This window comes from Harpia harpyja, chromosome 8, assembly GCF_026419915.1.
Source record: "Harpia harpyja isolate bHarHar1 chromosome 8, bHarHar1 primary haplotype, whole genome shotgun sequence".
Lineage (NCBI taxonomy): Eukaryota > Metazoa > Chordata > Aves > Accipitriformes > Accipitridae > Harpia > Harpia harpyja.
In genome coordinates, this window is record NC_068947.1 from 45,764,670 (window position 1) to 45,792,627 (window position 27,958).

Below are 27,958 nucleotides of genomic sequence, written 5' to 3' on the forward strand. Positions count from 1 at the left end.
TAGAAGTTGTTGTTAGACTTCTCAACTTTGTGAAAATATTTGATTTATTTTCATTTGTTAAAAATGTGTTTGCTCACAACTAAATTATACAATCTTAACACATTTTCTACACATCCTACAAGAAAACACTTTCCTCTTCCTGAGCAGTCATATCTGAACTCCTGTTGATGATGAGATAAACATATTCAAGTTAAGGACATTAGTTTGATTCACTACTTAACTTCCTGAAATTTACGTATAGCATAAATAGCCCAATCTCATTTACAACTCATTTTCTGCCCCTAAGGAGTGTGACAAGAAACCTAGACTGCAATAATTCTAAAACTGTAGCTACATGTGTAGCTTCTCTCCACTCCTCATCCTTCAGAGGATAACACTCTACAGAAAAGTAAGCACAAAGCTGATGCAATGCATGTGGACATGCACCTCTAACACCTCTTAGTGGTATATGTTTGTTAGCTACTGATGCTGCAATATCAGTTATTTGATAGCTGTTAGACAGAGCTCTAAACTTTTATTTCCCACACCTCCTCTAAATCTGATTGCTACTGCTGAGGGTAAGCATGGTCTTGTCACAGGCTTCCACTCCTTTACATGTATCTCTACTCTTCTTATACAGCTTAAACATTTAGGTACCACTGGGAGTTCAAGTTGAAGCCATGTAGGCCTTTTTAGTCCTTCAGATTTTAGAAAACAGCAGCATTTCAGTTGTTTCAAAGACTGCTCAATAAGCAACAGGACAGAGAGTTCCCATGGGGTTTCATGACTATTCTGGAACACCAGCAGGAAAAGAATCATAATCATTTTCCTAGTGAGTGCAAGCCTATAGACATACACACATCTAAAAAAACCATTAAACCAAACCAAACAAAAAAAAAAGAAAAAAAAAAAAAGAAAAACCAAAACAACAACAGTGATCTTGCTTTTGTTGTCAATGAATTTTTTTCTTTAAGCATCTTCAGCTTAAAACTTACTTAGGACTAAGTGCTTTTGCAGGTTGAAGTCCTAACACAAGCAGCAGCAGGAAAGAATGAGATAATGAAGAACAATTTCAGAATTTTACAATGTGATGAATACTTGTACCTGTTCAGTTAACAGCATCATGGCAAGTGCCCCACCCTCCTGTCAGCCCTTATGGTACCCCTACACTGCAAAACGAAGATACGATTGTATCACAGAAAGACTTACGCAGTGGGGGCAGCACAGTGCTCTGTGAAGGACGCAAAGCTTTAATTTCTTACTGTAGAAGTCTGTACAGCACTGAAAGCCTTATTTACATGAGCTACTTTAAGTTCTGTGTTATCTCTACACTACACACTGCAGCCTTTGACAATGCTTTAACTCATGTTTTAGGAGCAGCATCCAGCACAAAAACTCCCTAGGGACTTAGCTGGGTTTCTAGAATATGCTTGTGTCTTCATTGCTACTGCCATCATTCTGGAGACATGTAAGCCAGAATAAACTCTTTCTTATGTCAAAATTCACACCTTAATTTTCCTATATAGGCACGTCATTGGCAGTAAGCAATAATAAGCATTCACAGACAATAATAAATTACTGATTTCAGCCTTCATCTTAAACACACTAATACTGCTGGAAGACAAGACAAAACATTTGATTGATTAATTTGACCATCACCTTGTCAAGGATGGATGTTACAGAGAAGCAGTTCTCTACCAAAGTGGTTGTCTAAAAAGAAAAACAGTCCTGTTTCTAGAGTACTACCTCTAGAAGTTGACTAGTGATGTATGAAATAAAAAAAGATGTACCATCCTTAATCAATGCCTCCTCATAACATGAAAACATATATAATTGCATTACTTCGTGCTATGTATTTCATACTACAGCATCACTTTCAAATATATTTTCTAGGTAGCAGTTGGCAGAGAAGCTACTAATTTTCATTTAAGCAAAAATCCCAAAACTTCCAAATGCTTACTTGTCTTGGGGAAGTAATGTATTTACACGAACAAGCAAAGAAAACACCATTAGATTTTTCACTTAGTCACCAGTATCAGTCATCAGCACCTTCACGTTTACAGTGAGAAACTACATTGTGTGTCTTGTCTGGTGAGGAATTGGTCTGCTTTTTTTCTTTTAACACAACCTTGGTTTTAAGATCCGCTTGAAATGCATTTTATAAGATCTTACTCAATGTCTGAGCTATTCATATTTGTTATTCAGCAAGCTCTGCTGGCCACTGCTTCTTATTCAGCTGAATGGCAGAAATGACCACTCTGTATCATCTTCTTTTAGCACTGTAAGCAAAGGCAAGGTAATAAATGCTACTTAGACTTGAAAAACAGTGCAGAGCTAACCCCCAAATGCCAAGTAATGTTGCCAGTAAGCAGGAAAATTTGAATCAATTATTGTTTTGTATCTGGAAAATATGGAGAGCTAACAGTTTTCTAAGAGACCAAATCAAAGTCTGTAAAGCTTCTGGGCCATAACTAGAATTTCCTCTGCTTCACAGACATAATATGATCACGATATTTCTAAATGCAGAGAACAATATCAGAAGAAAACTTAAGAGCTTATGGGAAACACTGTACAAATAACTGGAAATTGATTATGTTTGTAAACAGGTAGATTGTTTCAGAGGCACACACTGCAAAGTGAAGAAATACAATATTAAAAGCAAACTGAAGATCCTGCCAAATGAGTATAATGTAAACCACAGCAGGACTGCAACATTACTATTGCAGATTCATGCAAATAGTCTCAAAACAGATAGAAGACAATCCTGAATACAATCATGACACGGAGTAATGTGAACATATTCTGATGAGCCATTGCCAGGCATCACTGTAAAACTGCCACTCCAAGTCATCAAAAACACCAACCAATTTAAAATAATAAGTTTTTAAAAGTGAGTACCCATTAAGCTCAATATACGTGTTTTAAAATGAGAAATGAGGCTTTTATTTACTTACTTAATGCAGGAGTAGGATTCTGAAGGCAAAAACCACCCACAAAAACCTGTCCACTTCCCATCATGTATTGTAAGGATTGCAATAAAATTTGAAGTCTTCAAGCCCTGAAATTATCTTTCCTGAACATTTACTCTCAATCAATTTACTGCTCAATCAACAGAACTGGCACAGCAAACAACTTTCTTACATACCTTTTCACTAGTGTGCCCTAGACTGCAATGTGGGAAGGAGTCTCAAAGATGAGAAAGTACTATGGGAGACATGCTAAGTTTCATCCTTGGCTTCTGTTCATCCTTCTAACAGAGGAAACTCAGAGAGAAAATAATTTTCCAGAGCAGAGTGATTAGAGACCAGTGATGACCTGTCAGGTGGTATTGTGTTCAATGCACCACACTGCTCTGGTCCAGCATTGAGTCCTGAAATGGGAAGATTTCACAGCCCTTGACCAGAAAGCCCCAGCACTTTATTCCCCCAGGATATGGCTGAAACACGTTAGTCACTAGTGAAATCACATCACTGTGAACAGCTCAAGTAATAACAAATCAAATGAATCTATAAATACATTATAACTCAGAAAATTCTTGCTTTGAAACATTAGTTTCCATTCATTTCTGTACTGTACCCTCATTAAAAACACACTCTCTGCTCTCATGACTACACAATTAACCAAGCAATACCTAATGGGGGAGAAATAATTTTTCATAACTTTTCATATCAGTGGAAGAATTACCAGCATTAAAAAACCCAGCAGTGACTGGCACTTTATATTTACATACTGATACTTTCAGAGTAGCTGTCTTTAGCTCAATTTTTACAGTCCCTTTCCATGGTAAAATCTAGGGCCACTGAAATCAGTGATGTCAAGAGTTCACCTACTGTGAATATGGAAAGAATAATCTTTTTCTTTCTTCCTCCTTTTACAAGCTGCACGGAAAAACATTTGGATGTATGTGTAGGTTTTGCTAGCTTACGCTTTTTTGTTTATCTTAGTATGTGTGAATATGCTGTAGGATGGCTCTGTGCACAAGAAACATTTATGGAAGTACAGCTGAATTAAAAAAATTAAATTTTGTACTTAGTTCTGAAAGTGATGGGGGAAGCAGTCATTCTTAGCTAGCATGGGACTAAGTTCTAGAACCTAAATCCAAGCATTTACTAAAGAACTGTGCTCACAAAAACCTCTGCTGCGGAGGGAAGCAGTTTGTTTGCAACATAGCTGCCAAGGAAGCTCATAACCAGAAAGCAGAATGCTTAGCAAGCTGGACAGGAAATGATCTCTTGTCCTGTAAACCTCTGAGATTTCCAAAGGGTCTCTGTTCTGCAGTAAAACAAAAGCAGAACTTCCAAAGGTTTTAATGAGAAATAACAGTGGTAGAACAGCAGCTCAGGGACTAAGGAACTTGCATGGGAAGGTGGAGAAACAATTTTATCCCCCTGGTCTGAACCATGCAGAACATAATCTGGATTTGGTTTTCCCAGCTTCAAGATGCCTCTTGACTGCCACACTTATTTTACTATAGTAAACTTGAAATTTCATCCTAGAGTTTCTCCTACAATGGAGTACACAGGGAATCAGGAGCTATGGATTTTTTTTTCTGCTGCTCATATGCATTCTCAGACTTATCACAGTCTAATGGAAGGGCAATTTAGATGATTCCGCCCACTATTATATGGGCAACATAGTTTTACTAAGATCCTGCCTTTCGTATGACTTTCTTTTTTCCATTATACAGATAATTCTGTCCCATTTGTAAGCTTGAAGTTAGTATTTTTCTGCCAGTTTGTCACTCCATGCTTTTGAGCTGTAATCTCTGCAATCTGTAATTGACTGGAAACAACTACCTTGCTTAAACTAGTTATCAGCCTGCAACGTATCATAACCCTTTCAGCTTACTATTCAAAACTTCACATGAAGTGGTATCAAAATATTTTTTAAAATTAGAAAAGCCCCGAGGTATCTAGAAAGTGCGTCTTTACATGCTATTAGCAATCTGGTCTCTATGAGGCTTATACACGCTATCAGGAACTTCAACATGCGCACAGGCTGTTGCCTGTGTATTTACAAGTTGTGGAGTCACAAAGAGTATTGCTACATTTTAAGTGGGCAGCTTCATGTCTGCTGCTCCTTCAATTTTCTCCGTGACTCAGTGACTCTGAAATCAGACCAGAGAGAAAAAGAATCAAAGGACCTGAATCAACTCCCAGTGAAGGAACAAAAAGACTGCGCAAACCTCAGTAAAGGCTGAACCAGAGGCAAAAGGATCCATCTTGATATCTGTATTCTATATTTTGTAAAACTCTGTGCTGTCACAGGGAAAACCTACAGGGAAAACCTGCAGGCAAGCACTGATCTTAAGAATCAAGCTGCTTCTATGAAAAGTACTGGGAACAGGATGGACCAGCAGATAGGAACTATTCTCCCATTGAATGGGTATTTCTCCTAATACACACACACAAACAAAATTTCTGGAAAGATTGCCCTGAAACTTCCTAAAAATCTGGCAATAATTTTAAGAGAAACATTTCTTTCACAACCTGCCCCCCCCCCCCAAACCAGGTTGGTGGCACTCAAAAATACTTTGGAAGAACAAGAATATTTTTATAAAAAATGAGATGGTATCAAAGGACAAGGACACAAATTATTTTAAAACTTTCCAGGTGAAGGTATCATGAGGCTGACTGACTCCAACATCAGGTAGTTTGCTTATGCATTAACATGTACTTATCTTATGCTCTTAGAAAAAAAAGAGAAAAAAAATCACAAATGTATGCAAGTTTGCCAACCACTCTCTTTGGCAAAAAATATAATTTGTTGAAATGGCCGGTCAATAGGTATCTTTCTCCTTGTAGGTTCTACAAAAAAATAACTATTGCTGTATGTGTTGGTGCATTCCTTAGACAGACATTGGCCTCATGCTCTTCAGACAGTGGGCTGAAGTGGAGAACATGACCAGCTGCCTTCATCAAGAACGTTATTCTCAGAAGCAGGTCCAGAAGTTATTGTTGTAGATGTATGATCAACCTCTAACAGCAGGTATCTACGTCCTGTTATGAATTATTTGAAACAGTTCCTCAAAGCTCATAAATCACCAATCACTCATCTTCCAGACCAATCACCACTTCAGATTTAACTCTACTTCCTAGTCCTGAAGAGGACTTCAGCACAAATGAAGAGAAAGTCACTGATGAACTCCTAGTCTGAGGAGCAAGAGTCATGAATTTCAGCCAAATCTATCTCCACCTTCCTCAAAGGCAGCTACTCACAGTCTTATACTCCCCCTAGCAGGCCACAGATACAAGCGTTGTCACAGTACCACCGGCTTTCTTAAGAGCCCCAGAAATACTTTGATTGCTTTAAATGGTTCACTTACTAGCTTTCCTGTTCTCCCATTCTAACATCCGTCTAGCTTTGCTTTATTTTCACCTGAATGCTTTTAGGTGCATCTGTCTAGGGCCCTGCAGGCCCGGCAGTATGCCCAGCTTTCCAAGTAGCACCGAGTGCTCGCGAATTCAGAACACCAGACAAAAAACGTAACTTCAATTAGCTTTAAAGATGGTCTCAACCAGTGGGTTAGGAGTGCTTTTCTTTTATGTAAGGACATCTTAAATGTGACAGTCCCCTGCAGATAAATCTATAAAGCTGAAAAAGGAAAAGCTTAAAAAACATTTAAAACAATTGGAATCTCTACAAAAATGTTACATAAAAAGTCAAGACATCAAATGGGACATGTCAAGTTCTTCATGGACTTCTGTGCAATCTCAGACAAGTCAACTTAACTTTTTGTGTGTCCTTTTCTCCAGCTGTAACAAAATCCTTATTCTGGGAGGGCTGGCCACTCTGGGCACCAGTAAATAGAAGCAATGCTTGTATTATAAAACCTGTAAAGCAATTCTAGCTTATACAAAACAGACAGCTTAACTTCCTCTTGCACAATTTATGCCTGGACTGCTACAGTGAGATGCGTCTCAGAGAGCAAAGGAACGGTCAGCAAAATGGATGGTGTCACTTCATCACAGTGCAAAGCACTTGCTTTTTCATCAAACATGTCTATATTTGTAGTTTCCACACACTGTATGCCCTTCAGCCTGACAGAACAAAAAGGACAGTATGTTTACAATAGGCAACAATCTTAAGCAAATAAACTTCCAAACCACTATTCTCTGCCTTTATTTGGGACTACTTGTCATTACTGAATGACAAGTGCTTCTGCAAGCACAAGAAACAATGAGGCCTCGTTCTCTATACTCATGTTTCTCATCCCTGACTGTTTCGACCACAGCCTCTCTTCAGCTCAGGCATTTAATAAAGGCTCATACCCACCTGGATTCTCTGATGTCTAACTAGGGTTGAACTCACACTGAACTCTTTCTTTAAAGATGTCTTAAAGGGTTTCTTCTTCCTCCCCATTCTTGTAAAACCTGGAGGAACATCATTATCCCTCTGCCAAATCTGACTGAAATCTGCCAATAAATTTCAAACTTCCCAGGGGGAAAACTTAGTGGTCAGATACACACCAACAGACTGTGATCACACAAACTTTGGTTTTCTGAGGCAAACAGGCCGAAAGAAGCTGTATGAAAAATTATATTTGCACACTACAAGTAATTTTCCATCATCAATTATTCTTTAAAAGAAGAATCTCCATTTGTGAAAGAAAAGGGAAAGGAAAAGAAGCACAGGAGTAGCTAAGCTATTAAATGTTAGTGACAATTTTGCAAGACAGAAACAAGAGACTTCACACATACTGGTGGTATTTAACAAATAACATTCTGAGTGGCAGAAAGTGCTCTCATTTTCAGCATTGTAATGCATCTTAAATCCTGAAATGAATCCTCAGAAGCGCACACTTATTGTGTTATTCAACCCATCTTCTACCTTCACAGTTCCTGTAATACAGGATATTTTCCAGGCAAAACTTAAATCCACAACACTGTGAAGACAGAGCACTCAATTAGGTCTGTCTCTTAAAGCTCATTTTCCTCCTCCTCTTCTATTCATGTTTCTGACACATGAGCTGGTATAATTTTTGGAACTCCAATTTTGCAGCCCCCTCGCTGCTGCTGGACATCCCACCACTTTCTCAACAGGCTTGTCTTTAGTCAAAAAGTAAAATCAAAAGATTACCTTTCAAATGAAGAAACATGGGGCAACTGCAATTTCCATGACAAAGTCTTGACTACAGACGATTCTCAATCTAAACCTCATATTCAGAAGCTCACTGGTGAATTTTGTAACTGTGTCTCTTTTCATCCTTCCCTTGTAGAAAGCAATCCTGCCTATTGAAAATTTCATACAAATTCTAGACAACTATTTTAAACTAATTAAGTATTGGTTAAATTATTAAAATTCTTAATCATCTTTGGAAATCTATTAAGTGAGTCAAAATACTCGACTGCATTTACATTTACCTTCCTGCAAATAGGTGCTACATCCTTTAGATCCATGGTTATCTGACTCCCGATATTACTGGTACCTAGGCTTCTCAGATGCCTCTTGGACTATATATGTTCATATGGCTATTGCTGCCTGGACCATCTGTTGCCAAGTAACATGGGGATACTTCTGCCTCTGCAGCACTAACCAAGTGAGTCTTCCTCTTCGACTGGGATCTCAGTTCAGTAAATCATCCCCATATGCACAGGGGTTGTGATGAACACAGCTCTAAAAGGCTGAAGGCCCCAGATTTTCTTCTCAGATTTAGGAATCTGCAATCCCACCTCACACCAGCAAAATTATCTTGCCGTTCTGTCAATTTACTAAGCAAGAAATCTTTTACTACTAGATTATGTAAATTCTGTAAGCTTCCTATGAAGCGCGTAGGCATGATTAGTGTAACCTATTCTTTTTTTTCCCGGTCTCTCATATAAGAGAATCAAGAATTCAAATCCTCAACCATTAACTCCAATTCTCTGCAATTACATGTTATAGTTAAGTACTTTGTTACAGGATTCATGTTATTTTTGTAATTGTGGAACACAATTTCTCTAAAACACATGAAGGATGCCATACTGCTATTCACTGCTCTGTGAAGACAGGTATACCTTTAGAAGACCAGCTAAACCTTGTCTTTAGGGGAATATGTCCCCATTTAATGCATGTTTATAAAGCTGCAGATCTAAGTTATATTATTGTACTCTTAACTACATGATCACACGTAATTCCTCTAAGAGTAGTCAGTAGTGCTCTGCATATGCCTATCTGCCTCCACTAACTCAAGAAGAGTCTGACAGTGATTTTAGCGAAAGCAGAGCTGTTCCCTGACTCAGAACAACATTTGTAACATAAGTCATCTCATATAATTACATTTGAGCATAAAGTTTATTTGCACCTAATCAGTCAGTAGTGGCAGAACTAACGGGGCCATGGTCAGCTGCTGAATGCTGGTGTCTGAACTATAAGGTTAGTGTCTGCATGTGATCCCAGAAAGGGGAACAGGGATACACACACAATGAGCTTGTGCATGTATACGTACCTGTGCACTTCCCATTACAAGATCCAACCTATATTGTACTTACAAGAAAAACATTTTTAACTTGGCCCAACATTAAAGTTGATAGCAATACTCAAAGGTAGTCTTCTTTTACAGAGACCATTCCTCTGGCAAATTTTCAGCTTTCAATTTCCAATCTTTTCAGAGCTAAAGCTCTTCAGAGGAACACTGAATTTATTAATTTTTTTAATTAGGATTCTGAAATGTTTTCATTTTTTTTCCCCATGCATTCTTATTCAAGTCTGCCATTAAATTTTCAACCTCCAGTAGAATCTGTCTGGAAAATTTCAAGCAGAATGGTTAAAATTTCAGAAAGCTACGAGCAGCTGGAAGTAGAGGTTTGAAAGGAAACACCTACAAATCCTGAACCAAAGCTGTCAACAGCACTTCAAAGTAGTGTAATGCCTACAGCATCTTGAGATTATCTCGGCTCATAATAATCTTTTGAAAAGCATTTTTAACGAGAACCAGTTGGTTGCCTTGGAATCACACCTAAGGGAGAGAGGGTCCTTCAGCCAGCCGATACTGTGAGCGTTAGCACCCAGGATTCTGTGTGAATGCTCTAAAGACCACACATGCTGCATCTGCCTTGAACAGTCAGAGCTTGTAACAGTCAAGTAACAATTTATGATCCTATGAAGTAGACAAACAACTCTGCTGACAAGTTTCTTATTCACTACTGTGGTCACTTAAAGCAAGCATTTTGTCTGCACTACTGTTTAACCAAATGTTGACATTAAAATACTGTTTTTTCTCAGATTGTGTCAAATATTAATTGTAAGGTAGTTGGACTAAATCCAGATTTCAGCTAGCACAGATGTCGTAGTCATATAACCTTTATTCTGAAGTCAGACTAATGACAAGTTACATGTGAACAGAAGTTCTCATGATAAAAGCTGTTCAGCAACTTCCCATTAGTAAAGTTGTCAAAAATTAAAAACTTCTGTGGGGTAGACGAAGCAAAGTAGGTAAGTACAATCATGTTCTTAAACTCCGCCGATCTTAATGGTCTTTTACAGGTTCATCTTATGAAGATTTGTTCTACAATTCAAAGATTTATTTCTCTCCCAGAGCATAGGACTTTTGTCATCACAGTTTTGAGCAGACTGTTATTCCCCACAGATGCAAAGGTCTCTGCTGGATGCAGACAGTGACTAAGACATTCCAATCCCACACACAGTTTTGGTCAAGTTGCTTAGTTCCACCTTCACAGCTGCCTCCTGCATTACTGCATTTGATGTTCAGCACTTTTTTTTTAAAAGGAGGCTATATTTCCCATGTTATCCATTTGTAAAATGGCAACAATCATCATCATTCCTTTTACGGAAGGATAGCAAGATTTAACAGCTAAAATATCCATAATATTTAGGCATTGTAAATCCCCCTTGGTTTTGCCAAAAACATGGCAGAGGCAGCTCAGTTAGTTCATCCTCATTTCCTGCTTCTGCAGACCCTTCATTGCAGCATAGGAACCAGATATCTGTGGAAGAAGTTAGAAAGGGCTGCTAATGCTGCCCAGCCCATTGCCTCTGTAGTTGCCACCAGGAACCACTGCTAGTCCAGAATGTCAGTAGCTGCAAGGACTGGATCCAGACCACATTTCCCCTCCTCCTCCGCAGTGATTTGGGAATGTTCAGACTTAAAGGCCATGGTTCAGTTATCAAAAAGTGTACCACACCAGAGAACATCAGAGAGGGCGAGGACAGCATTGCTCTTATGTAACTAGAAAATATATAGCATAATACAGTCCTGCTCCTAGACACTACAGTAATAGAAAGAATACATAGAAAGGATAAAAATAGGAGGCATACTAAGTTTAGTGAGGGATCATACTTAAATGTGCATGTGTTCATGTGGAAGAACAGGTACACAACCCCAGGCATGCATGCCCACATCTCCCCCCTTCCCATGTGTAGGCCTCTCTTATATGTGGCTCTCCTTCCAAGTGTGTCAGAATATTCTGCAGAAAAAGTGTGATTTTTTTTTTTTTTTAATAATTAAGGTAGTTAAAATTATTGAAAAATCCCATGCAAACAAAGAACATGCAACAGGCTCTCTGGAATACATCGCCAGAGAGATCCACTTCTTTGCAAATGCAGGAGCACCCTCTGGTGCTCAAAGACAGGTTGAGCACCTTATTTAAACCTCGAGAATGAACTTCTGAGAGGATCAGTAAGAAGCCGTCTCTGTTTGCTATCTCTTCCTAGTGCACTACGCCTCAAAATTAGTAACCTTGTAAGAGGGGGTAGAAATGACTAAATTATAAAGCACAGATCACCACAGACTGGGTGATAAAGTCCTTTCACATAGGAAAACTCCTGACACATGGGCACGTGGCCTTCTTCAGCACCCAGCCTCCAAAAATGCCAATGCCACATGTTTTAAATGAGCATCACAGCTGTCCACTCCAGGACAACTTGCAAGGGCCACTTCAGAGAGTTTACCTCATACTGGAAACATACTTCTCTATTAGGCATTAGTGAGAGAGAAAAAGAATTTCCACCTTTTTTATGTGCTCATCTGATCGGGGGATATTCTCGTTACACGTGCAAATACTTGCTAAGCTCTCATTCCTAGTATTAAGCTGCGGCGCTGTGTTCCAAAGCCTAGCTACACAAAATTTACTCCCTTTATCAAACCTTATGCTGTTTTTTCTTTCCATTTTGTTGGCTGGGAGAGAACTACTGGGTTCCACCCTCAAAACACTACTGACTAACCTTGGCATGTTGCTTAGGCACCAGTGCCTCTGGTTTCCATCGTCTAAAGACACAAGTGAACACAAAATAGTTTGGTAAGATTAGACCAAGCACAGTGCTGACTTCCAGGAAATAGTTCTTTTGGTGATTATTCCTGGTAGCCACAATTATAGTTAAAGGTCAATGTTCATGGAAAAAGCCCTCTTCAGACTCATGCCAATAGGTGTTCCCTTCTACGACTGTTTCTCACCAGCCAGTTAATGATTAACAGAGTATCCCACCTGGATATACTAGAGCACCATAATATTTTAGAAACTGACACTAAAATGCTCAGCTGAGCAGCCAAAAACACTTTTCAGAGGCACACTATTCCCTTGGCTTAAATGAAACACACACTATCAAACAGAAAAAGGTTCAAGTTTAAGTGTTTAGCCACTGGCCACCAAGACAGTCAGGGGCTGGAGAACACGGCACAGAAGATGAGGCTGGGAGAACTGAGCCTACTCAGCTTGGAGAAAAGAAGGCTGAGGGTGACCTTACTGCTGTCTGCAACTACCTAACTGAAAGACACCAAAAAGACAGAGATAGACTCTTCTCGAAGGAGCATAGTGATGGCAAAAAATGCAAAGAACACAAATTGAAACATGGGACTTTCCAGTTACATATTAGGGAAAAAAAATTTACCAAGGGGCTGGTCAAACACTGGCACAGGCTGCCCAGAGGAGGTGTGTATTCTCCATCTTTGGAGATGTTCAGGATTCGCCTGGATGCAGCCCCAAGCAGCATGGTCTGGTTAAACCTGTTTTGAGCAGGTTGGAGGTCCCTTCCAACCTAAATGATGATTCTATGATTCTTATTATAGCTTGGCATCTCCTTGCCCAAAGGTAATGTCCATCCTTCCAAGCTTCTCCAGAACCTACACAGATCTGTTGGGCTCATATATTAACAAAGGTCTAGATGTGCTTTCAAATAATTAAGAGCTCTGATGCAACATTCTTAAGTATAAATTTTATCCACATCAAATCTGCCTGGAACAATTCTCTAAATAACCACTGGCTCTGTCGTCAAATCCTATTATTTTTTATTGCCAAATGAAAGGAAAATTTGTAACTTTTCTTTATTCTTGGCAATGGTTCACTGAGTAATTCCTGAATTCCTTCAGGTTTTGACAATATAAAAAAACCCCACAACATACAATTAGAACAGATATGTCAAAGTCATTAAGAACTGCACCTACAACCTGAAGGATCCGGAGAGACAACTCTGGGTGATAAAGGGAGATTAATATTGAATTTATCATTAGGTAATGCTAGATAACTTTGACTATCATAACTGTCAACTATTTAAGCCACTCCATCAGAACAGCCATCAATGCATCTAAAATTACTTTTAGAGAGATGGCAATTTCTGCAAGCCAAAGCCAAGACTTGGCTAGAGTAGGAGGCAATTTATCCCATGGATTCTGAACCTGTCAACTTTATATTTGTAGGGTGGTATTTTATATAGCACATAATGTCATAAAGATGGCAGCATCAAACCCAAAACGAGCTCCTGGAACAAAGGAAAGTTATATTTCTTAGCAGTTTTAATTTGGCTGACAGAGGGCCAAAGATTCTGTTACTTTATCAGCTACATCTTCTGAAATGTACATAGCCTATCTGCTCAAGAAGTAAATTAGCAGTATTTGGAAACACTAGTTCAGGAAGAAACCATGTCATATTTTTGATGGTCATAGGAAGACTCACCATGCAATAAGCATTTAAAGGCTACCTGATAGCATTCTGCTTATTTTTTTCTTCACTCTGCATACAATGTTTTATTTTTCCCTATGATGAAATGCTGCAAATGACAGTTAGCCATTAAGTAAGGAAACTTGTCTTTGTGGTTGATTCTGTCATGCAAGCTTACAACTCAAAGGGTCAGGCCACTTTACAGCTGGAAAAAAAAAAACAAACCCCATAATCATCAGCTGGCGCTCTACTGAAACTGAGTCTTGTTTTAAGACCAAAGAAGCAAATCTTCTCAAGAATTAGGGAAGTGTCTTTGGGGGAGATTTTGCATCTTTTTCCTGGAAGAGTTAAAAACACCTTTTTTTGTTGTTTTAAATGGCAACTATTTTGCAACAAAAAGTACATAAGTTGAAAATTATGAAAAGAAAAGTTATTTTATAAATGTGCACTTGTTCAAGGAAGTCTGTTAGCAGGAAAGAGTTTTGTCTGTTTATATGATCAGCTCTGAATGACAGCTCTTCACCAAAGTTATCCCATTTTACCAGCTACTCCAGTATGGTTAAGATTACTGGTTCCCAAATTAAACTCCTGTAAACCAATGTATATTCCACAGCTGCCCCATGAGCTGTATTGCCTTTATAAAGTCTTCAGCTAAAAACCTGATCACACCTTGATATGCTGGACCAAGAGGAACCCAGAACTCACTGTTGTCAAGTTCTAGAAATGGCTGATTTGCTTCCTATTTTCTAAGATCCAGTTTCCAAAACATGAAATAACTCTTTTCCATTGATGAATCAAAGCATTTTAAAAAATTACTCATTTTTCTTCCCTGTATAAACTGAGGATTTCTATGTTGATATTCTCTAAACTGGGGGTTTTACCAATGAACTGATGATAATAATAACAACGATAAACATATAACATACAAGTTGTAAAATTTTCTGTTGAAGTGAGCTAAACTGCTCATTTCCAGATACATTCAAGATTGTGGTCAAAATTACAAGACTGCAAGCTCTGGCAATCTACCCGAGGAGAGTCTACTTCATATATATTTTCCCCAAACTTTGCAAAAAGAACTAAGGTAGTTGGACACTCAAATTCCACTAACCATGTGCTTCTACATCCACAAAATCAAATCCAGATGGCATCATATTAGACAAGACACCTGGCTTTTATGTGCCTTAATTTCTCTATGGGCAAGATGGAAACAGTATTTGTCTATCCTGTTCTTCAAAGAGTCTTTGTAATGTAGGCTGGAGTTGTCAGATGTGCAGGAGTAAGAATAATTGTTTTAAAGAGTGGAGGGAAAGGAAATCATCTAACTGCACCTATGTACAGCTTCTCCAAGTGCAACAAGGCTCTCTGTATCTGTGTGACATGCTGCTTTCTTACAGAGGCCACTGTTCTCTGGCAAATGCTGTACTCCTGTATCTGGAACACTTTCAAGTGTCAGAGTGCACCAAACTCAGTAAAAAGAAACTAATGTTGTTAAGATGATGGTCTAATATGTCTCTGCATGTAATTACATGAAAGGCACCATTAAAGAATAATGCATTCCAACTGCCAAGAGAGACAGCACATCTCAGATGGAGATAAGCAAGTTTCCCTTTGGGAATTTGCTGCTCACTGTCCACGGCAGCCATGTGTCACACCGGTACAATCAAGATGCCAGAATGCATTCGAGCTGATTTGAAATACTGTCATCTAATGACAATAAAACTGTTTTCTGATGATTAGCAGACCTTTAAGCCAAAGTGCTGTCACAGAAAGACAAATAACTGCAGGATATGTTGGAACATTTCTCCCCTTACCTTAGCTTCCACTATAGTTATGTGCCCAGTTTTACAATACACACAACTACTTCCAGTGTGCTGCTTTCATATGACTGAAGTATAGAGTCTAACACAAATACACTCCAAACTGATTCCACTAGAAGTTATTACATTTTTCTTTCTGTGGTCAATCTATACAACTGACTGGAAGCAACACAATACTAAAGGTTTGCCAAGCTTTCCAGCAGAAAATTCATTACTTTCAGAATATAATTAGGTTCCCGAGGCTAAAATCCAGCTTATAGATCAATAAGGAGTCTTTTATTTTTTGATTCATTATTCCTGAGAAAAGATGTTTTGAAAATGTTTGAGATGGATCAGGCGTGTACAGTTGTGGTGTCCAACAGCCACATAACTTATCTCTTTCCCAGGATGCTGTGTCCATACCTAATTCGGCAGCACACGTTCCCCAAAAACATCTTTTCCCATCATCTTCCAGCTACCAAATTATTCTTACTGTATTTTAGGAAACTGGCAGGAGGAAGGGTACCTGAGTGGGAAAACTGGTGGCTTTGCAAGCATAAAAGAAACAAGCAGGTCTCTGTAACACTTGAAAGGCCAGAGAAAACCAAAAGAGAGAGAGGTCCCAGGGCACTGCAGAAGTGCAACAGAGACAGTCAACCTAACTGCAGTCTTTGGGAAGATAATGGAACAAATTATTATGCATTCAGTTGTTGAGCATCTAAGAAGACAATATGATAATAAAAAGCAGATAATGTGAATTTGTCAAGAACAAATCTTTTTCTGACACAGTGAGCATCAGAGAAGCCACAGATGTGACCAACTTAGCTTTGATTGGGCTTTTAATCTAAGTCACCTGAGAGTCTGACAAGCTGAGTAGGGACTTATGGCCTAAACTGAAGAGCAGTTATGACTACTATATGAAGAAGTAATTAGGAATACTTCTCTTGCAAACTGGGAGTCAAATGAGGTTCCACAATGATCTGCCATTCACCTAGCTTTATTTCATATTTTCATTATTACACTGACAATGAAACAGAGAAACTGCACTTTCAGAATCTGGGCTGATAACTAAGGTGGGAAAGATTGCAAGCAGTTTAGTAAACAGAAGCAGAACTCAAAACGATGATCTGAAAATTCTATAGACAGACACAAAGTACTACAATGATGATCAAGAAAACAAATTGAAATACAAGGGGAAAAACCAGCCAGACAACAAAAACACGGGGAAAAAAGTTACAGTGGGTTGCATTTAGAGAGTGGGAGTGCAATGAGGTACAGCTAGGAAAAAAAGGATGGCAAACTTGGCACTATGAAGATCTAAGACATGAGAAACAAGTATTTCGCTCTGTTCAGCAGCAGTGAAACACACAGCAAACAATGTACAGATTAAAGACCACATTTAGAGAAAACTGCAGACAGTGGAAAAAAAATCTAAAGTTTAAAAACACAAGACCAGTAGGAAAATAATAAAGAACAAAATTTATTTAGCAGAGGATAATGTGTAAAGAGGAAAGGGCGAAGTTATAATATTCAAGTTGTTCTCCATGTAAAAGACAAAAATGGAATATCTTTATACCCACCAAGGACAGAACAAGTAATCACTGGCATAATTTGCAGCATGGAATATATTAGGAAAAAAACTCAGTGAACTATAAAAGTCATCATGTAATGGAATTACGTCAACAGATCATGCAGTTCCTATCACTGAAGGCTTTTCAAAACAAATTAAACAAATTCACCGTGAAACATTTTGTCAGAGGTTGCTGTAAGATTTGACACCGCTTTAATGAATCAGTTAACTTGGTGTCACCTCGGAAATAAAGGGAGGTTAGAAACACATTACACTCATAGTGACAGTCAACTACAACTAAGTGAACATTTTACCTAAGTGACATCTGTGTGAAGTCACAAAGCAGAACTTCTGCCGACTGAGTAAATTCAACATGGGAATTGAAAATTACAATTTTGCCTGGATTAAACAAAAGACCTGGAACCCCTGTATTTGAAAACGAACCGCGGCATTCCTACTTAAGTGGCAAATGCTGATCTTGAGTTTGTGTTCCAAAAGCAAGGTGCAAACAAAGCCACTACACAGGCCAGAGGAGCTGGGGCAAATCTGAGCTGCTTGCAGCAGGTATTTAAAGCTGCGCACGCTACCAGGTGCATCCACCAGGCTCTTACATGTATCTTGCATATGTATTTGAGTATAAAATTCGAAGTTGTTGGGTTTTAATCAGCTTTGAAACACTGGTTTTTGCATACCATCTTCGGCAAAGGGGACTCATGTCAGTTGTGTTAGTTTTCATTAGTGATGACATCCTGTCATCTTCCTTGCATTACTAAACAGATCTGGTTCAAGAATAGACTGTTGCACCTGAAACATATTGCCTTAAAATTCACCAGCTGCCTTCCCACTGGGTCCCTCATGAGTTTCCGAACTAGCTTGTTCCTAATTCAGGGCGGCTCGGACGCGCAAACGGCTTTCCAGTTGGGCATCGACGAGGCCTAAAAGCACTTTAAAATTACCCACTCACCGCGCCTCGCAAGATCCCTCAGAAAAGAGCGAGGCAGGGCCAGGGCAAACTTCCAGCCAGGACAAACCTCACCGGCGCCCGCCGGGTCGGCCGGCCCGGCGAGCGGGGGACAGCGGCGGCACCTCCCCGCCCCGCTCACGCCGCCTGCGCGCCGGGGAGCCCTGAGGGGAGCCCTGAGGGGAGCCCTGGGCGGGCCCCGCGGCCGTTATTCCGGCACCTCGGCACCACCTGCCGCGGGACTGAGCTTCGCCCTGCGGAAGGGGACCGGCATGACGGCGCGGAGCTGCCGCCGCTGGCCCCCGGCCCCGCTCGTCCCGACACCCACTCCCCCACTCCTCCCTTCCCGCCCCGGCGGCGCTCACCATGGCGATGGCGACGGCGACGGGCGTCCCGCCTCACCCTGCTGCCGCGAGCGCGACGTGACGCCGCGCGAAGCCACGCCCTAGCAACCGAAGCCCCGCCCCCGTGCGCGGCCCAGCGATTGGGTGAAGGGGACACGTCAACAGCCCGGCGCGCTCCGCCCGTCGCAGGAAGCGGAAGTTGGGGGCGGTGGCGGCGTCTGTGGGGACCGGGGAGGGGGTCGGGGCGGCAGCGGGGCTGGAGCTCGGGAGCGGCAGGGGCTGGGCCCCCGGCGCAGGACTCGGCCCGTGTCGGCCGGTACTGTCGTGGGGTGAGAAACCCCTTTTCCGGAGCGGTGGGTAACGTCCGGCTCTGGCTTACCGGCAGGCCGCGGGGCTGAGGTGAGAGGGGGCGGCGGGGGCTGGGTGGGCCGTGGTTTTCCGAGGCCCTCGTGGGTCGCGGCTCAGCCGTGTTAACAGAGGATTTCCTTGCGTGGTTTGTCGCGTGGGGGGTTCTACAGGGCGCGACGTTAGCCGAGGGGCGTAGTGGTTAACGATTCAACCGGTGAAGGAGTTTTGCCTGTAGGGATGTAATAAAAGGGAGGGGGGGGTGCAGAGGCTTACGGTGAGACTTTGAAAGTAACAGGAGAGAACAGTATTATAACACGAACAGTGAAGGAACAGGATCATCAGCAGGTGGTCTCAGGTGAAGCAGATAAGACCAAATGCTCATAATCGGTTTTTTATTGAGCTTTCTTGCCTCTATCTGGGCAGCTACATCTTCGTCCTCCTTGTTCTCTGCCAATGAGTAGAGATCCTCAACCAAAAATGAATGAACATTAGTGGTGATTAGCACATCATGGTCTTAAAAGAGGAAAAACATAACTCCAGCTGTAGAAGCAACAGATAGCGGGATGTTCCTGTATCTGTAGTTTGAGAAAACTCAGGGAGGGAAAGTCATTTCTTTTGTCTTCTAGTCATGACAAAAGATAAACCTACCTCTCACAAAACAAATCATGAATCTGGAAAGCTGGCAGTAGTGTGTTCACTGCTACCACTATCTTTTCAGGGCAGAGAGCTGTAGCAGTGAAAGTCAAAAAAGTTGTAGTTAAGCTTTTCAGTTAGTGGTATAATGAAAGAAAGCAAGGGCTTTGGGAGATCTCCCTTGAATAACAGGGAGAAGTAAAGCGAAAAAAACCCCCAACAGGATATAGCAATCTCAAACTAATGTAGTTAGTGACAGATCCTAGAAAAGGGAGGCAAGTGGCCTGGGAAGTTGGGAGTGGGTGGACCTGTGGGTAGAGGAGGCAACGGTCAACAGAGTTCGTGGGTAAGGGAGAAAATGGCCGAGATGGCAGTTTGGGCCGAACTGGGGGTAAAGCTTTACAGTTGGCTTAAACTAAGCACGTGCAGCCGCTCGGGGCACTGACTCCTGCTTTGGCTGGGAATTGGCTCTGTTAAAAAAAGTCGTAAAAAATTGCCATCGTTTCCTCCTCACCTCTTGGTCTGCTTTAAGCGTGATGTGCGATTTCCCTTTCTTGTGGTTCTGTGATGCTTAGGTTATCTCTGCACAGTCATGCAGTTGTACTCTGGGAGTGTTACAGAGTTTTAAAGGGTCAGATGAGGGCTCACTGAAAAAAGGAGGGAGACTGGAAAGAGAAATTTGAGGAATGGAAACTGGAACTGGATGAGGAGCTAGAGATAGGAGTTGAAGTCCAGCTCTTAGTAAAAAAAGAAACAAGTGCCAGAAGTCTCATAGGCCTTCTCCTTTTAACTCTTTGGGTCCTGGTGTCATTTTTATAATTTTGGGTTTGTTTCCTTTGTTTTGATGTGATTTTTTTTTTTTTTTCAGTGTGCTAATGAATTGGAGTTTAGAGGTTTTACTAGAAAACAGGGTAATCCAAGATTAACTATCACTGTTACCTTGCTAAAGATTTGGTTTTTTTCCCCTCCTCTTTTCCTCTTCAGACTTAAGTAGTTAGGAAGAGCTGACTGCGAAAGAGAAAATGACATCTATAGAAAAAGGTAGGTGGTTCACATGATATCTAAGCAGACTGGATTAAAAGTACCTTAACTTGAATTCTAAAGACCAGAGGTACACTGTATGCCAGGCTCCATTCATTTAAACTTATTCCTTTTATGTAGCTATTAGGAAGTAGTTACGTGACTTCATTATTGCAATGAAAACCAGAGCTGCCTGGATGGAACAGCTAATTGAATGTAGTTTTCTAATCCAGCTTTGTATTGAAAAACAAGTTTGTCACTGGTACTGTCATCTGTCTGTATGCTTGTCTGTCAGTCCTCCTCTAGTATTTGGAACCTGTTGGTACTGATTCAGCCAGCTTGAAAGTAGGGCAATATAATGGTGTTACTACACCATTTTTGAAATTCATTATTTTGATAGAGGACGCAGGCTCACATTACTGCCTGCGGTATGAGGAAAAAAGCAGTATGTGTAGCTATGTTCTAAGAAACTTTCTTGCTTTCACCCATTGTGAGGAAACTTTACTACAATAATATTTCATTCAGCTGAAAACTTAGTGAACTTAAATAAAATGAATTTTAGTAAACATTGTCATGCATATTGGGGAATTCAGAGCAGAATGCAGCATTACTGGGAATACTGGGGTCTATTGATTCGAAATGAATCAGAACTGGCTTGTTGGCTTTTAAACCTTCACTTGGACAACTAAAACACATGGTAGATAGTACTTAAAAGCCTGCTAAACTTCTTAAGGTGTTAGTAGCAATGTAGCTAATAACTGCTTTTCATTTACTTCTTGCTTTTAAAATGAGACCACTCTGATTCTGTCAGCTCCCAAAACCTGGTTTTGCTTTCAGCCTATGAGTAATATTGTCAAGAATTTTCTCCGTACTAGCTCTCTTTTGTGTCTGCATTTAATCTTGTATGGCAGCAGGAAATGAAGATTAATACAATACAGATCAATGTTTGTGTCTTGTACTATTAGTATTAATGAGCAATACACACTTGAGTAAGGACTTTTCTAACTTGTGCTTGATATTTGCTGCTGCAAAGGACTATTTTACACATGCAGTGTGCAATTGAAATCTGTAACTTTCAAGTACAGAAATTAAGTGAAGAGTTACAATGAGACTATAGCAAAGTGAAAGGTAGTAAAGTTTCCCTCTGCTAATTCTAAATTTTAGTTGACGATGCCTCATCACCCATCCGAGGACCTGGAGATGGCATGGAAACAGAGCAGACAGCTGAATCTGTGGAAGGAATCTCTGGAGCCAACACTGCAAACCATCACATCCACCACAGCCCACATAAAAAGACAGTCTCTTCCCTGAGTCCTGGAGTTCTGCAGCTAGGGAAAGTACATGCTGATAAAGCAGTGGAGATTGAAGCTATTCGTATATTAATCCCCAAAGCAGCTATCACCCATGTTGTTCCAGCTAAAAATGGTAAGGTAGCTAAGTCAGTGGGACATAAAGGAGACACGTTCCATCAGTCAGATGGAGCCACAGATCCCAAGAAAGAACAGATAGAGCTGAAAAATGCAATCGAAAAGCTGAAGAATTCAGAAAAGCGGTTGTTACAGGACAAAGAAGGTCTCTCTAATCAGCTGCGTATACAGACAGAGGTAGGCAATGAAAGGTATTTTCTCTCACACAGCTGAGCTGCTTTGGTTTGTATAAGCTATGACACCCTAGCCTTGAAACAAATAGTTTCCCTTTTGAACTTATCAGCTAAGATACAGAGTAGGAGTACATCCAAGTAATCCAGTGCTGCTTCTCTGACAACAGATGAAAGAATCAAAGGCTTGAATCTGGGAGAAACACATTAGAGGGCTGCAGGGAAATGGATCTTTCATGAGGAAAGATTTTGCTTCTCAACTCAACTGCTAAGTGAAAAATGTTATGTCATAGAAGGGGTGACTATAATTTTCTACATAATATAATCTGTGGATGTCTTGTCTAATCCTCTGTTATCTTACTGATTCAGGACTTGAATACTACTGAAACTTTCTTTGTTTCCTATAGCAGGCTTTTGTTCCTCCTTTTAGGCCTCTGTTAGAATTTAAACAAGAATGTGTTAAATGTGCATTAGTCAAAATGTTTATGCTCACTGGAGTAGATTATGAGGCTTAATATACTCTGCATTGGATGTGTCCCATTCTGGAAAGAGAAAGAAAATTTATTGTTAGCAATTTGCAATAACTTGCCCTGCATTCTGGAAGTAGGAGGTGTTTCATTCTATATTGATAACTACAAGACAGTCTGGTCTAATTCTAGGTGAATCGGGAGCTGAAGAAATTACTTGTTGCTTCTGTTGGGGATGATCTGCAGTATCACTTTGAACGGATGGCTCGTGAGAAAAATCAGCTAATCCTAGAAAATGAAGTCCTGGGCCGGAATATGTCTCAGTTGTCTGAACAATTGGAGCGCATGTCTATACAATGTGATGTGTGGCGAAGCAAATTCCTAGCAAGCAGGTATGGCCTCTTACAAAACTGTTACAACAGCGTTCTGCTTCAGTCTTTTATTATGTACACCCATTGCAATGCCTGGCAACGTGCTTATATACGCAGAGGACGGCCACAACAGCTATACTGACACCTACTATGAAATCTGAGTATACAGAAGAGGTACAAAGAAAGTAAGCTCCTTGTAAATCTGAGTACTGCTTTTCAAAGGTAATACAGTGGGTCCTAAACCTCCTAAAATCTTAACTACCGTTCTTGTCAACACAGCAAGGGAAATTCTTAATTCTGATAGACTGTGTGCAGTTTAGGGTTTAAAAATGTCTTCCAGGACAGCTGTCTTGATTTTCATCCCCACCCCCCCCAGTATGATAACAATCACCAGTTCGTGAAGAAGTTGATTTGGTTAAGAACTCTGCTTATTCAGGGATCTATTGGGAAGAGCAGCTCAGCATGGAAGAAAGAGCAGGGGGACCTCTTCATTAAACACTGGTTGTGTTACTGCTAAGAACCCTGCTGTTAACTTCTGTAACCATAAAAGCTGCTCTGAATGTCAAAATCTCATTTGACAATGGATTAGACTTTTAACTTCCTAAGTGTAGTTGTCTTACCGGATCTGTAAATAGTGTTACAGGGTTTTTAATCTTCTACTGTACTCAGATATAACTGACTAAATTTTAATTATGATGCTTAATGCATATTACAAAAGACCTTACTGCTTGAAGAAAATGGTAATAGAGTACAGTCTCCTCCCTTTAATTTGTTGGTCTTAAGAAGTTTCAGCATATTGAGTGAATGTTAAGTACTTGTGTTAGTCCTAGCTAGGCAAGAGTTACTATCCTAACTTAACTTGTTTCTTCAGCATTAATAGTTCTGAGATCAGGGATGTGAGTCCCTGGTGATGTGTTTGGAGTAACACCCTTCGATATTGTAACGTTCTGGTTCATTGTGATCTCAGATTTCTAACTGGTTGTTGTTTAAGTGTCCTTCTGGTTTTCGCATTTGCAGTATCGGAGGGATATGAAATACCTGCTTGAGGGGTCAGTGCCAAGCCTCATGGCATAGCAAAATGTGGCAACAGTTGTCTCGTTTGTAGCTCTTAAGTGCTCATATCTGGTGCATGTAATGTCTCGTTACTGCCCCAGGAAAGGTAAAGAGGTAAATGAATGCAGTCTATAGCCATAGCTGTCATCTTTAGAGATGAATATGAAAAGATGATGTGATTACAGCATACTTGTGAGAACCTTGTTAGTGAAACAAAATGTATTTAGCTTTTTATCTCTCAGGATCCTTGTCCACCATGTTCACTTACCCAAGGTATTTTGAAACGTCTGTTACTAGATTTGTATTAAGTGACGTAAGATTGTTTAAACTCAGTGAGTCAAAATATAATCTTGCACTTGTGTTGACTGTAGTTGAACAGAAATTATGCTTAATACCCGTCCTTTGTAATTAGATTAATATAGGCTCTATATGGGGGAGGGGAGCGAGAACAGCAGCTTAATCCTGACAAATTACTGTCTGTAGCAGAATGAAGGTGACTTTCAGACTGCCCACTTACACTACTGATCGGAGATTTCTTTTGCAGGGTTATGGCTGATGAGCTAACCAATACCAGAGCAGTTCTTCAGCGTCAAACCAGGGATGCACAAAGTGCAATCCAGGACTTGCTGAATGAACGCGATCAGTTCCGTCAAGAGATGATTGAAACACAGAAGTATGATTTTTTTCTAATCCAGACTACCTCTGTGCAAACTTCATTTGTGTCAGTTTATTCTAGGCCAGAGAAGAATCAAGTGACTCCCCTGTTACAGTGATATTAAATAAAAATCAATTATGCTGATGGATAGTATGGTCACTTTTCAGTCTCAGAGTGGAAAGCCAAAGTAGCATTAATTCTTTCTTCATTCCTTGGAGGTGTGAGGTCTTCAGGGTAATACACTGTAGAACTGACATCCCTCATATCCTCAGGCTTTCTCTGTTTAATCACTTACTGTCTTGACTTCAAGTCTCCTCTGTCTCCTTGCAAAACATACAGATTCTTCTACCTGCACTGACTTTTTAGTGCTTATCCTGCCAGATGTCAAATAAGATTTACCAGTATTAAAGTACTATGTTGGTGAGGCTTTGCCTTGGAGAACAGCCTGTTTGCCTCCTTTTTTTAAACACCTTTTCTTTTTTTTTTTTTTTTTTTTTTTCATTTTTTTGGTTAACATTTAGCTTGTGCAGTAAGTCTTGGGAAGGGATGGTTCCTCTGAAGTGTGCTGTGTGCAGATAGTATGGAGTACAATACCACTAATAGTGCTTTTTTCCTTTCTGCACAGGCTGCTGGAGGAGCTGATGGTTTCTCTTCAATGGGGGAGACAACAGACGTACTATCCTAGTGCCCAACCTTACACTACAACAGAGCTAGCAGCTGTAAATTGTAAGCTAGCCAAAGCTGTAAGCTCACATCTTCTTGGAAATGTTGGCACTAACAGTCCGAAAAAGACTTCAACAGCTGTGGAGTTTTGCAATACCCCTGCTGAGAAAATGGCTGAAATGGTAAGAACTCTTCATACATCTCAATCTGTCAGCATGGAGTCTTCTTTCCAGAAAAAAACACCTTGCTTTGTGTTAACTGCTTAATAGCTTGCCTTTTTTAAAAACTATATACATGGGAAACATGCTGAATAGAGCTGTCTGTTTCCCTCATCAAAAAAAAAAAAAAACCCCAAAAAACCCACAAAACCACAACACACCAACCCCAAACAAAAAACCCCACACTCAAAAAACCCAACCCCAAAACCTCCAAAAACCAAACCAACTTGGAAGAATAAGCAGAACAACATAAATAATATGATGATACCTACTGTTTCCTTCTCTGTCCCTAGCACCACAAATGACTGGGTCGAAAATTGTTTAGAGTTAGTGTGTCAGGAGGAAGCCAATTGAAAATACTTTGTTGAGTTTAAAAACTGAGTGGGAGAAGAAATTCAGGTAGGAATAAGTTCTAACACTTCAGCAGTAGTTTCTGTTGCCCTAAAAATTAGTTCTGTTGAAAGTTGGTGGAAACACAGAGAGAAGCTATATGATTGTCTTTAAAGATAAGGTTCCGGTGCAGGAAGCTTGATGTTTAAATAGCAAACTAGGCCAACAGTTTAGTCTGGAAGCAATTGAGTAATAGTTGAGCAGCAGGAGGCTTACAGTGCCTGGTGATCTGTGGTGTTCTTGCCTGGTTTTGCTCAACTCTGCTAAAAAGATTAGAGGTTTTTTTATTCTCAATAACATCATACCTTGGATTTCTGATGGACGTTACTAATTTATGAACAGTACTTAATGTCTTTGTATTGAGGGTCTGGATAGATGGATGTTTAGTTTTCAACTTGGAAAAAACCTGAAAAATTGCTTTTGAGCAGAATTCCTTCCTAGCTGTTAGAGAAGGATAAAACCCATGAAACTTAATAGATATATTTTCAGTCTCAATTTTTCCATCCTTTAGGTGTTACGTGTACTGGATCCAGCTGCATGTACAGAAACATCAACAGACGTTTCTTTTTCTGAGACTTCTCCATCCTCTTTCCTTTCCACAAAGAAGAATATTGGACGTTTTCACCCATATACAAGATACGAAGATGTAACTTTCAATTGTTGCAATCACTGTCAAGGAGAGCTGATAGCCCTTTAAAACCACAGCCAGGGCAACTGCACATGCGCTCGTTCTGAAGAATTACACTAGTTGATGTTCAGCAGACTTCCCTTTTTCCTATTTCTTTCCATAATGGGTGGGTTTAACATTGGAAATTATGCAGCTTCTGCTTCTCTACTTCTTGAAGTTAGGGACTGACAGGATTTCCTTAGATTCTGGGATACTTCTACTACTTTTCAGTCTGGAAAGCTACTTATTTTCTTCCTCAAAGGCAAGACCAAAAATGTTATGCTGGTCCAATTTGTAGAGCATAGAGATGCTCTTGACTGTTTAAGGCTTACAGTCTCATTAGCAAATTTCAATGAACTTCTCGTTAGAAGGAGACAAAAGTGTAACTATACCAAAGTAAATGAATTGCTGATAGGTTATATTTATTAAAAAAAAAAAAGGCAATGGAAAATGGTCAGCTCCATGCTTTTTAATTTTTTTTATTTTTTTTTTTTTTTTAATCTTAGCCAAGGTGATGAACTGTCCCCAACTCTATGTTCAGCCTTTTAAATTTAGTAATAAAAGGAACATGTGCAATGATTCCTCATAGCTGTAAGTTCTAAAAGTAAGAGCATAGGCAGTGTTGCAGCTTTCCTGGCAAGAAGGGGAAAGAGCTTGAATGAACTCTAGCTATAATATATAAATAGTAACTGGGTTTAAATGGATTCTGGAAAACCGTGTGGGGTGAGATTATTCTTGTCTTTCCATAAAGCTAAAATAATGGCTTTTCCATCTATTTCAGCTTCTAGAGTGAAGCTGCTGCATAGCTGATCCTCAGCAAAGACAGACTGATATACCTCCGTTAGTACATAGTGTTCAAACCTGACCTAGCATTAGAACTCAGTCCTTGCCCAAGGTCTTCCTGGGTGTTATGGGAAGCTGAAGATAAGCACTAAGTTTGCACAGATACTGGTAAAAAAAAAATATATTTTTTTACTTGTATGGTTTTATAATCTTGATGTAGGTTCGAAGAGAACTTTTAGCAGATAATCTGCTAAATCCAAAGAAGCCTATTTAAGTTGCAAATGTAAAGAGGAAAGGTAGGAGGATGCAAATGTACATTTTAATTTCTTAGTTTCGCTCTGAAATTTATCATATGTAAGTGTCTAGTTTGGGGAAAGTATTTCTGAAATGGTTGCTGTTACCCAGTTTTTCTTTGGATCTTATACCATGATCAGAGTATGTGAGTTACAAGTTCTTGCTGTTGCTGGCCCTGCTTTGGTTTGCATGAAGAAAGCTACAATAAACTTTCTTTGCTTCCTTTCAAGTTGCAGTTTTGGATTTAATATTGCTGTATTTCTGACCTTGTTTTCTCT

The 27,958-nt window shown here is 40.0% G+C and overlaps 2 protein-coding genes across 4 annotated transcripts in view; one reads left to right on the plus strand and one right to left on the minus strand.

The window, feature by feature from the left end:
* The window catches only part of NME7 (NME/NM23 family member 7), a 92,547-nt gene extending 73,898 nt beyond the window's left edge, over window positions 1-18,649 (minus strand). Inside the window, exon 1 of one of the 3 annotated variants that reach the window (XM_052794139.1) lies at window positions 18,543-18,649. In XM_052794139.1, the coding sequence (XP_052650099.1) occupies window positions 18,543-18,545 (3 nt within the window). In that variant the 5' untranslated portion in view covers window positions 18,546-18,649. Of the gene's footprint in view, window positions 1-17,827; window positions 18,126-18,180; window positions 18,322-18,542 lie in introns of those variants that run through there. The other 2 variants (XM_052794140.1, XM_052794141.1) reach the window with 2 other exon arrangements.
* A 106-nt stretch (window positions 18,650-18,755) lies between these two features.
* Window positions 18,756-27,909, plus strand: BLZF1 (basic leucine zipper nuclear factor 1). The gene is made up of 7 exons (XM_052794519.1): window positions 18,756-18,920; window positions 20,487-20,543; window positions 21,687-22,126; window positions 22,779-22,978; window positions 24,555-24,683; window positions 25,291-25,510; window positions 26,448-27,909. Exons 2-7 carry the CDS (start codon window positions 20,525-20,527, stop codon window positions 26,631-26,633), a joined length of 1,194 nt encoding a protein of 397 aa, XP_052650479.1. The 5' UTR covers window positions 18,756-18,920; window positions 20,487-20,524; the 3' UTR covers window positions 26,634-27,909.
* Window positions 27,910-27,958: the final 49 nt, after the last annotated feature.

Excerpts from the sequence above, each read along its gene's own strand:
- BLZF1 (XM_052794519.1), top strand. Across the intron at positions 22,127-22,778 it reads AGCTGCGTATACAGACAGAG|GTGAATCGGGAGCTGAAGAA; the intron begins GTAGGCAATGAA and ends GTCTAATTCTAG. Across the intron at positions 22,979-24,554 it reads AGCAAATTCCTAGCAAGCAG|GGTTATGGCTGATGAGCTAA; the intron begins GTATGGCCTCTT and ends TTTCTTTTGCAG.